Here is a 12,168-nt window from a genome sequence, read left to right on the forward strand (position 1 = left end):
CCCATATTCACTGGTGGGAATTCTGCAGTTGAGGCTTAGTATCTTATATTGTGTATTGTATTTGGGTGCTCAGGTATTCATAGAATTCTCTAGTAAATGACTGTATTTCACCAGTGTACACACTTTGGGTCATTTATTTCTTTTCTTTTTTTTTCAGGGTATTACACATATTGATCACTTCGGTTTTGTCTGCCGTGAAAGTGTGGAGCCTGGCATAAACCAGTATGTCTGCTATGTCTTCCAGTGTGCCACAGAAGCCTTGGTGGGTAACAAACATAGTGTTATTAGTGGCCAACTAATTATATATAGGCTCCACAACACCCATTATAAACATAGGAATCACAACTAGATTATTAATACTTCATTTCCAGAAATGTCAAGCAGAATTGTTTTATTTTTTAGTTCATAAATCAATAGTACACATGAAGAAAAGCAACTTTGTAATGTAAATTATTAGACAAATCTGCTTCTTTCTCTGCCAGAACTGATCGGTCCTTATCAAAAGTCTCAGTTCTGAGGTAAAAATCTGTATTCAGTGAAGACTTCCCCATTACTGAGATGGGAGCTGTTACTGAGGAGATTGTATGACAATGGGAGGAGGGAGGAGCTAGAGGCAGAGGGAGGGGTTAGAGGGAGGGGCTAGAGGCAGAGGGAGGAGCTAGATGCAGAGGGAGGGGTTAGAGGCAGAGGGAGGAGCTAGAGGCAGAGGTAGGGGTTAAAGGCAGAGGGAGGGGTTAGAGGCAAAGGGAGGGGCTAGGGGCTAGAGGGAGAGGCTAGAGGCAGAGGGAGGGGCTAGAGGCATAGGGAGGGGATAGAGGCAGAGGGAGGGACTAGAAACAGAGCTCCGCCCCTCCTCCCTCTTCTATCTACATAGAATCTCATCAGTAACAACTGCCACCATTACTTTCCAGCACTGCCTTAACCCTCGTGTATGGAGTACACTAGAGCTTCAGTAGAGCCACTAGAATCCTCTTCCACTTTTCCATGACAACATCATGAAGGTGGTGAATGTTGGGGTCCTTGTGTTTTCCACCTTGAGTTTGAGGATGCTCCACATATGTTCAATAGGGTTTACATCTGGAGACATGCTTGGCCAGTCCAGCATCTTTACCCTCAGTTTTTTTAGCAAGGCAGTGGTCATCTTGGAGGTGTGTTTGGGGTCATTATCATGTTGGAATACTGCCCTGCTACCCAGTTTCTGATGGGAGGAGATCCTGCTCTGTTTCAGTATGTCACAGTATATGTTCTCATTCATGGTACCCTCAATGAACTGTAGCTCCCCACAGCTGGCAGCACTAATGCAACCCCAAACCATGACACTCCCACCACCATGCTTGACTGTAGGCAAAACACACTTGTCTTTGTACTTCTGACTTGGTTGCAACCACACACACTTAACATCATCTGAACCAAATAAGATTATTTTGGTCTCATCAGACAACAGGACATGGTTCCAGTAATCAATGTCCTTAGTTTGCTTTAGTTCAGCAAACTATTTTTAAGCTTTCTTGTGCATCATCTTTAGAAGAAGTTTCCTTCTGAGACGACAGCCATGCAGACCAATTTGAGGCAGTGTGTGGTGTATGGTCTGAGCACTATGACAGGCTGACCTGCAGAGTCAACCTGTCAGCGCAGAGGATGTTTGTATTAATACATATCCACCGTGCCGTGGACCGCGGTAAGTACAAATAGAATATTGAGTAGTGAATTACCTGGGAGGAAGGAGTACCATGTGCTCCTGTCCTAAGCGACCCGACGCGCGTTTCGCACCCGGCTTCAACAGGGGGCGTGCCGGGCAAGAGGAAACACGGGAGTTAAATATCTACACCCGACCAATCGGGGGAACTGTAGTGCTTGTGTCGGCCCTTCTCCACCCTCATCAAGAAGACTTCCTGTCAGGCGACCTTGGAACGCAACCTGCGTCTCAAGCATCGGAACTTGTGCAGCGACGCAGGTTGGTCCCATAATATGCGTCCTTTATTTGGTTCCGGGAGGATTGTGGCCAAAGCAAGCGCATATCCCCGATGGTACACCTGGGTGTAAACTGTTCCTTAAATTTTCTTTTACTAAATAAAATAGGGTGCCATAAATTGTTATTGATGTTTAATCATAAATCCCTACCCTTATATATTTATACGTATATCCTATAGTGAAAACTTGCATGCACCTAGCTCGAAACTGTACACACATTGCCAGCTGTTACAGGTCAAGCCATAAGGCTATAGCAAAATATAATGTCCGAAAGATACAAATATATATAGATGCACATCAGCTTATTCTTAATACTAGGCATTCCATACAAAGTTAATGTTATATTACCAGAATAATAATGTACATATCTCAAGAAATATTTAAAACAGATATTCACAAAATCAGAATGATCCCAACTTGCTATCAGAGGCTCAAGGCCGCCAGGTTGAAACCTTGGCCGTAAAGTCCATAATTACATGTGGCCAAAAAGGTAGAAGTCCCATTGCCAGGGCAGTAATATACCTGAATCTACTAATACTTAAAGCAGATGTATACAGAAAATCTGAATTATGACAGTTTGCTGATGAATCCCGCTTCCTCCAAACACCCACACATAGTCAGGAAGATGATCCTCCATCACTGGACATAGGAAACATGGAATATCTATAACATAGGAGAAGAATAAATGATTAAACTGGCACCACGACATTACCACCCAGGTCCATCCCCAATTCCCTCTATACCAGACACACTGCATAATTAGAATTAAAAACATCTAAAAAACCATTAAAAACACAGGAGTTGGCGAATCAATACAGAAAATGTCTCACAAAAAGGCCCCAAAGCCCAAGGTCTCATTGAGACCCTGAGGGCTGAGGGTACCCAACCTAAATATCCAACGGCTTTCAGTTCTAGCAAGTATTTTCCCCAAATCTCCCCTAATGCCGAGAACAACCTGATCAATGGCCTTAACTTTTAAGGAGTGGGGATTACAGCCATGAAACTCCTTGAAATGCCGTGGTAATGTTTTCAATAAGGTGTTGTCCTCCACAGTTTTGGCCTTAGCTATGTACCTACAATGCTCTCGTACCGTATCTTTAGGCTATGTGCGCACGTTGCGTACTAGCCCTGCAGAAATTTCTGCAGCGATCTGATGAGCACATGTGCGCTTCAAATCACTGCAGAAAATGTCCGTAGAGAAAAAAAAAAAGCCGATTCCATGCTCTCTGCCTGCAGCTCCTGCCATAGACAGAGCAGGAGCTGCCGGCAAAGCGCACGGAAGAAGTGACATGTCACTTCTTGAACGCAGCGCTTCGGGCAGCAGCCGAAGCGCTGCGCTCTAAGACGCCACGTGCGCACGGCCCCTGCACAATCTCCATAGACTGTGCAGGGGACGCAGGACGCATGCAGTTACGCTGCGCAACAAAGCGCAGCATAACTGCATGAATTACGCACACGTGCGCACATAGCCTTAATTCACGAGTGGTGAGGCCCACATACAATTTCTTACATGGGCATTCTCCTAAATAGATGACTCCCTTCCAGGAGCACGTGAGATGTTTCCTAATCGTGAATTTACGGGACCCATCAAAATTTTCAAAACTTTTAGATTTTATTAAATTAGCACAAGCTTTGCACAAGCTACATGGGAAGAAACCTTGGTCAGACATAGGCACCATCTTCTTGTCCTTCAACTGTGGGTCAAACTGACTGTGCACCAATGTATCTTTTAAATTTCTCGACCTCCTGGCTGTAATAAGAGGTTTTTCAGGCAACACCCTTTTCAAAGCCGGATCTGAACGCAAAATCCCCCAATGTTGAGATATGATGTCTCTCATTGTTCCCCAACGTTTGTGGTACGTGGTGATATATCGTACCTGTTTGGCTTATTCCTTCTGATTGCCACTCGGATTAATGGAGACCTTATCATTGGCAAACAACAACGAGCTTCTGGGGTTTTTTTTGGCCCGATGAAAACCTTTTCTGATGGTCCTTTTGCTGTACCCTTTATCCAGAAACCTTTGTGCCAATTTACCAGCTTGTACTTCAAATGTTTCAAAATCCGAGCAAATTCTCTTGGTTCATAGGAACTGTCCCGTTGGTATTCCTGTGATGACTGACTTAGGATGAGAGGAGGATGCATGCAGAAGGCTGTTGGTGGCGGTGAGCTTCCTAAAAATAGATGTAGACAAAAAACCATTATCGAGTGTTTTCACAAAAATGTCCAAAAAGTCCAGTTCTCTGCCTTCCTTGAATGTCGATCTTATGTTCTGGTCATTGTTATTCAACAGCTGCATGACCTCCTGTAATTCATTGGGGGTGCCATCCCAGATGAACAGAATGTTATTAATGTAGCGCATCCAATTATGGATGCTACTACAACCAGGGTTGGCCTCCCCCAAGAAGATGTCACGCTCCCAGGCACCCAGAAATAAATTTGCATATGAGGGCGCACACGCCGCCCCCATTGCTGTGCTGCACACGTTGCGTTGCGCAGGTTGCGTTCCAAGGTCGCTTGACAGGAAGTCTTCTTGATGGGGTGGAGAAGGGCTGACTCAAGCGCTACAGTTCCCCCGATTGGTCGGGTGTAGATATTTAACTCCCGTGTTTCCTCTTGCCCGACACGCCCCCTGTTGAAGCCGGGTGCGAAACGCGCGTCGGGTCGTTTAGAACAGCAGCACATGGTACTCCTTCCTCCCAGGTAATTCACTACTCAATATTCTATTTGTACTTACCGCGGTCCACGGCGCGGTGGATATGTATTTATACAAACATCCTCTGCGCTGTGCCCACGGTATGCATCGCAGTATGTTTTTATCTGCTTTGATTACCACACAGTAGTGTGAATCTCTTTTTTACTGGGTGGTGGCACGTTATATTTTCAGACCCACAGGGGTGATGGGCCAGTTGCTCGTTTCATAGTAGCTGCGGTTTTTGGAACCAGTTTGCCTTTTTAGTGGGATATGTGCAATTGACTGCACTGCATACACTTTATATTTATGATATAGGTCTGTTTTGTATCCATAGTAGCCCTGATTGAGCTCCAGGCACATGTCACTTTATTTGGATGGTAATGAGAAGTTATTATGCCATTTTCTGAATGCTGCTAGTCCTGTTATTATATCGATATTCTGCATACATCTCTTTTTTTAATGGTGTTGGTGCTATTTTTTCTAATAAAAATTTATTTTTAAGTGATTTGGACTTTGTACTCTCCTCTTTTGAAAAAATATATACTATCAATTTTTTCATGATGAATGACTTATACAAGCTGTAGACTGTTAACCGTTAACGGATTCCGCTGTTTCCCATAGACTTTTATGGATCACGGATTGTGCCAAAAGTTCCTACGTTGCTTCCGCTGGCTGACGTTGCGTTGCTTCCGCCGGGCGGAAGGAACGCAGCATGTAACGTTTTTTGAGCGGCGGAATCCTTTATTTTTCACTGCGCATGCTCATCTTTTTTTTTTAATCACAGAAACTTTATTTTGTCTCTCGGTGGCCGAACGATCAGCTGAGCACCCGGCAACTGGCTTTTGAGAGAGCTCAACTGATCGCCCGGCAGCCAGCTTCTGTGAACGATCAGCTGAGCGCCCGGCAGCCGGCCATTGAGAGCGCTCAGCTGAGCGCCCGGCAGCCGGCTTCTGTGAACGATCAGCTGAGCGCCTGGCAACTGGCTTTTGAGAGCGCTCAGCTGATCGCCCAGCGGCCAGCTTCTGTGAACAGTCAGCTGAGCGCCCGGCAGCTGGCTTTTGAGAGCGATCAGCTGAGCGCCCGGCAGCCGGCTTCTGTGAACGATCAGCTGAGCGCCCGGCAGCCGACCTTTGAGAGCGATCAGCTGAGTGCCCGGCGGCCGGCTTCTGTGAACGATCAGCTGAGCGCCCGGCAACCGGCTTTTGAGAGCGCTCAGCTGAGCACCCGGCAGTCGGCTTCTGTGAACGATCAGCTGAGCGCCCGGCAACCGGCTTTTGAGAGCGATCAGCTGAGCACCCGGTAGCCGGGTGATCAGCTGATCGTTCACAGTAGTCTGCTGCCGTAAAACTGTAAAGAAGAAAAAAAAAAAAATAAATAAAAAAAAAAAAGCTTTCCGTTGTTTTGTACGATCCGTTGCATCCGTTGTACCATTATATGCAACGCATCCGTTGCATTTGTCACACAATGCAATGCAACAGATGCCGTTCAACGCAAGTGTGAAACTAGCCTTACATGCATTTTGATAAACTGCAGTCTAGCTTTTTTATGTCTTTGTGTCAGCAGTGGGACCTCTTGGGTCTCCTGCCATAGCATTTAATTTAATTTAAATGCTGATGGATAGTTCATGCTGACACTGATGCACCCTGAGGCTGCAAAACAGCTTGAATTTTTTTGAAACTTGATTAGGGCTGCTTATCTACCATATGGACTAGCCTGCGTTGCAACCTTTCATCAATTTTTTTCTGTCATCCACATCCAATGAGATTAGTTACAGTGCCATGGGTTGTAACTTTCTTGATTGTGTTGGACACCATGGACATCAAGATCTCTGCAGATGGCCTTGTAACCTTGAGATTTTTTATATTTTTCAACAATATTAATTCTCAAATCCTCAGTAAGTTTTTTTTTCTCCTCTTTCTGTTTTCCATGGTTAGTGTGGCACACACAGACACAATGCAAAGATTAGTCAACTTCTCCCCCTTTTTTATCTGGTTTCAGGTGTGAATTTCATATTGCCCACACCTCTTACTTTCTATGGGTGAGTTTGAACCAGCATCACATGTTAGAAACAAAGTTGTTTACCCACAAATTTGGAAAGGTGCTAACAATTTTGTCCCGCCCATTTTTGGTGTTTTGTGTGAAATTATGTCCAATTCTTTTTTGTGCTGTTGCAATAAACACAAAGGAAATAAAAAAGTATAAAAATGTGTCATTGCAATAATTTTCTGGGAGAAATACTTTCTTTTCTGGGACAATTTCCAGGTGGCAACTCTTTCAGCCACTACTTAATATTTCTTTGAAGAATGTGGAAGACTATTTTGGACCTTTTAAGGAGGACCAATAAACCCATATTTTATAAATTATTATTTTTTATATATTGTTCCACATTTATCAGGTGGATGAAGTCATGCTGACCTTAAAGCAAGCGTTCAACACAGCTGCTGCTCTGCAAAATGCCAAGACGCAGATCAAGCTATGTGAAGCCTGTCCTATGCACGCGCTACACAAACTCTGTGAGCGAATTGAAGGTATGAGCCATCATTTACACCTACAAAACTACTCACACAATACAAGGTATCACAAAGCCTAAAGGTTCCGTCACACTAAGCAACATCGCTAGCAACATCGCTGCTGATGCACAACTTGCTAGCGATGTTGCTTAGTGTGACATCCAGCAACAACCTGGCCCCTGCTGTGAGGTCGCTGGTTGTTGCTGAATGTCCTGGGCCACTTTTTAGTTGTTGCTCTCCCGCTGTGCAGCACAGATCGCTGTGTGTGACAGCGACAGAGCAACAACTAAATGTGCAGGCAGCAGGAGTCGGCTTCTGCGGAGGCTGGTAACCACAGTAAACATTGGGTAACCAAGAAGCCCTTACCTTGGTTACCCGATATTTACCTTCGTTACCAGCGTCCGCCGCTCTCAGCTGTCGGTGCCGGCTCCTGCTCTCTGCACATGTAGCTGCAGTACACATCGGGTAATTAACCCGATGTGTACTGTGGCTAGGTGTGCAGGGAGTCAGAGCTAAGCGGTGTGCGCTGGTAACCAAGGTAAATATTGAGTTGGTTACCCGATATTTACCTTAGTTACCAAGCGCAGCATGCTTCCACGACGCTCCAGCGATCCCTGCCAGGTCAGGTTGTTGGTGGGATCGCTGGAGCGTCGCTTAGTGTGACATCTCACCAGCGACCTCCTAGCAACTTACCAGCGATCCCTATCAGGTTGTATCGTTGTTGGGATCGCTGGTAAGTTGTTTAGTGTGACTGGGCCTTTACACATGTCAGCTCCTAACTAATCCATGTGAACGAGTAGATGATCTTCTAAGTGATCACATTAAATGATCTGTTCTCAATGGCAGATACGTATTCATGTAAAAACATTGTTCATTTTAAGGGTATGTGCGCATGCTGCAGATTCGGTGCAGATACTTTCTGCATGAAATCCACACTTCCTGGCAGAAAAATGCACGTAAAAATGCATGCGTTTGGTGCGTTTTTTGGTACGTTTTTGTGCCATGTGGCTTTTTTTAATGGGTGGAAAGGCTGCAAAATGCAGAACAAAACGCACCAGCTGCAGTTTTTTTCTGCGTCAAATCTGCAAATAAACAATAAGCAACATACGCACAGCACTTTAGAATTCTCATTGACTTTGCTGGCATGAAGAAAGACATGCAGATTTGGGCCACAATCTGCACCAAAAGTGCACCAAAAACCGCTTCAAAAACGCACCCTGCGCACACAGCCTTATTCGTATGTTGCTCACTATGTTCAGACAAAGGCCTCATTCACACGTCCGTATTTAAACGCGTAGGTAAAAAAAAGGTACAGTGTCATTAGTGTTTTGGGTCAGTGTGTCATCTGTGTATTGGGTCAGTGTGTCATCTGTGTATTGGGTCAGTGTGTCATCTGTGTATTGGGTCAGTGTGTCATCTGTGTATTGGATCAGCGTGTCATCTGTGTATTGGATCAGTGGTATCTGTGTATTGGGTCAGTGTGTCATCAGTGTATTGGGTCAGTGTGTCATCAGTGTATTGGGTCAGTGTGTCATCAGTGTATTGGGTCAGTGTGTCATCTGTGTATTGGGTCAGTGTGTCATCTGTGTATTGGGTCAGTGTGTCATCTGTGTATTGGGTCAGTGTGTCATCAGTGTATTGGGTCAGTGTGTCATCTGTGTATTGGGTCAGTGTGTCATCTGTGTATTGGATCAGTGTGTCATCTGTGTATTGGATCAGTGTGTCATCTGTGTATTGGGTCAGTGTGTCATCTGTGTATTGGATCAGTGGTATCTGTGTATTGGGTCAGTGTGTCATCTGTGTATTGGATCAGTGATATCTGTGTATTGGGTCAGTGTGTCATCTGTGTATTGGGTCAGTGTGTCATCTGTGTATTGGGTCAGTGTGTCATCAGTGTATTGGGTCAGTGTCATCAGTGTATTGGATCAGTGTGTCATCTGTGTATTGGATCAGTGGTATCTGTGTATTGGGTCAGAGTGTCATCTGTGTATTGGATCAGTGTGTGATCTGTGTATTGGATCAGTGTGTCATCTGTGTATTGGATCAGTGTGTCATCTGTGTATTGGTCAGTGTGTCATCTGTGTATTGGGTCAGTGTGTCATCTGTGTATTGGGTCAGTGTGTCATCTGTGTATTGGTCAGTGTGTCATCTGTGTATTGGGTCAGTGTGTCATCTGTGTATTGGGTCAGTGTGTCATCTGTGTATTGGGTCAGTGTGTCATCTGTGTATTGGGTCAGTGTGTCATCTGTGTATTGGATCAGTGTGTCATCTGTGTATTGGGTCAGTGTGTCATCTGTGTATTGGGTCAGTGTGTGATCTGTGTATTGGATCAGTGTGTCATCTGTGTATTGGATCAGTGGTATCTGTGTATTGGGTCAATGTGTCATCTGTGTATTGGGTCAGTGTCATCAGTGTATTGGGTCAGTGTGTCATCTGTGTATTGGGTCAGTGTGTCATCTGTGTATTGGGTCAGTGTGTGATCTGTGTATTGGGTCAGTGTGTCATCTGTGTATTGGATCAGTGGTATCTGTGTATTGGGTCAGTGTCATCAGTGTATTGGGTCAGTGTGTCATCTGTGTATTGGATCAGTGGTATCTGTGTATTGGGTCAGTGTGTCATCAGTGTATTGGGTTAGTGTGTCATCTGTGTATTGGGTCAGTGTGTCATCAGTGTATTGGGTCAGTGTGTCATCTGTGTATTGGGTCAGTGTGTCATCTGTGTATTGGATCAGTGTGTCATCAGTGTATTGGGTCAGTGTGTCATCTGTGTATTGGGTCAGCGTGTCATCTGTGTATTGGGTCAGCGTGTCATCAGTGTATTGGGTCAGTGTGTCATCTGTGTATTGGGTCAGTGTGTCATCAGTGTATTGGGTCAGTGTGTCATCTGTGTATTGGGTCAGTGTGTCATCTGTGTATTGGGTCAGTGTGTCATCAGTGTATTGGGTCAGTGTGTCATCTGTGTATTGGATCAGTGTGTCATCAGTGTATTGGGTCAGTGTGTCATCAGTGTATTGGGTCAGTGTGTCATCAGTGTATTGGGTCAGTGTGTCATCAGTGTATTGGGTCAGTGTGTCATCAGTGTATTGGGTCAGTGTGTCATCTGTGTATTGGGTCAGTGTGTCATCTGTGTATTGGGTCAGTGTGTCATCTGTGTATTGGGTCAGTGTGTCATTAGTGTATTGGGTCAGTGTGTCATCAGTGTATTGGGTCAGTGTGTCATCTGTGTATTGGGTCAGTGTGTCATCTGTGTATTGGATCAGTGTGTCATCTGTGTATTGGATCAGTGTGTCATCTGTGTATTGGGTCAGTGTGTCATCTGTGTATTGGATCAGTGGTATCTGTGTATTGGGTCAGTGTGTCATCTGTGTATTGGATCAGTGGTATCTGTGTATTGGGTCAGTGTGTCATCTGTGTATTGGGTCAGTGTGTCATCTGTGTATTGGGTCAGTGTGTCATCAGTGTATTGGGTCAGTGTCATCAGTGTAATGGGTCAGTGTGTCATCTGTGTATTGGATCAGTGATATCTGTGTATTGGGTCAGTGTGTCATCTGTGTATTGGGTCAGTGTGTCATCTGTGTATTGGGTCAGTGTGTCATCTGTGTATTGGGTCAGTGTGTCATCAGTGTATTGGGTCAGTGTCATCAGTGTATTGGATCAGTGTGTCATCTGTGTATTGGATCAGTGGTATCTGTGTATTGGGTCAGAGTGTCATCTGTGTATTGGGTCAGTGTGTCATCAGTGTATTGGTCAGTGTGTCATCTGTGTATTGAGTCAGTGTGTCATCTGTGTATTCGATCAGTGTGTCGTCAGTGTGTCATCAGTGTATTGGGTCAGTGTCATCAGTGTATTGGGTCAGTGTGTCATCTGTGTATTGGATCAGTGTGTCATCTGTGTATTGGATCAGTGTGTCATCTGTGTATTGGATCAGTGTGTCATCTGTGTATTGGTCAGTGTGTCATCTGTGTATTGGGTCAGTGTGTCATCTGTGTATTGGGTCAGTGTGTCATCTGTGTATTGGTCAGTGTGTCATCTGTGTATTGGGTCAGTGTGTCATCTGTGTATTGGGTCAGTGTGTCATCTGTGTATTGGGTCAGTGTGTCATCTGTGTATTGGGTCAGTGTGTCATCTGTGTATTGGATCAGTGTGTCATCTGTGTATTGGGTCAGTGTGTCATCAGTGTATTGAGTCAGTGTCATCTGTGTATTGGGTCAGTGTGTCATCTGTGTATTGGGTCAGTGTGTCATCTGTGTATTGGGTCAGTGTGTGATCTGTGTATTGGATCAGTGTGTCATCTGTGTATTGGATCAGTGGTATCTGTGTATTGGGTCAATGTGTCATCTGTGTATTGGGTCAGTGTCATCAGTGTATTGGGTCAGTGTGTCATCTGTGTATTGGGTCAGTGTGTCATCTGTGTATTGGGTCAGTGTGTGATCTGTGTATTGGGTCAGTGTGTCATCTGTGTATTGGATCAGTGGTATCTGTGTATTGGGTCAGTGTCATCAGTGTATTGGGTCAGTGTGTCATCTGTGTATTGGATCAGTGGTATCTGTGTATTGGGTCAGTGTGTCATCAGTGTATTGGGTTAGTGTGTCATCTGTGTATTGGGTCAGTGTGTCATCAGTGTATTGGGTCAGTGTGTCATCTGTGTATTGGGTCAGTGTGTCATCTGTGTATTGGATCAGTGTGTCATCTGTGTATTGGGTCAGTGTGTCATCAGTGTATTGGGTCAGTGTGTCATCTGTGTATTGGGTCAGTGTGTCATCTGTGTATTGGGTCAGTGTGTCATCAGTGTATTGGATCAGTGTGTCATCTGTGTATTGGATCAGTGTGTCATCTGTGTATTGGGTCAGTGTGTCATCAGTGTATTGGGTCAGTGTGTCATCAGTGTATTGGGTCAGTGTGTCATCTGTGTATTGGTCAGTGTGTCATCTGTGTATTGGGTCAGTGTGTCATCTGTGTATTGGGTCAGTGTGTCATCTGTGTATTGGGTCAGTG

General features: G+C 44.9%; 1 protein-coding gene across 3 annotated transcripts in view; it reads left to right on the plus strand.

Annotated features, from left to right (window-relative positions):
- The window catches only part of TBC1D4 (TBC1 domain family member 4), a 193,571-nt gene that overhangs the window by 120,915 nt on the left and 60,488 nt on the right, over positions 1–12,168 (plus strand). For all 3 annotated transcript variants that reach the window (XM_075336810.1, XM_075336811.1, XM_075336812.1), the window contains exons 4-5: positions 158–262; positions 7,060–7,192. In XM_075336810.1, the coding sequence (XP_075192925.1) occupies positions 158–262; positions 7,060–7,192 (238 nt within the window). The remainder of the gene's footprint in view (positions 1–157; positions 263–7,059; positions 7,193–12,168) is intronic.

Source organism: Anomaloglossus baeobatrachus, chromosome 2 (assembly GCF_048569485.1).
Source record: "Anomaloglossus baeobatrachus isolate aAnoBae1 chromosome 2, aAnoBae1.hap1, whole genome shotgun sequence".
NCBI classification, from domain to species: Eukaryota; Metazoa; Chordata; class Amphibia; order Anura; family Aromobatidae; genus Anomaloglossus; species Anomaloglossus baeobatrachus.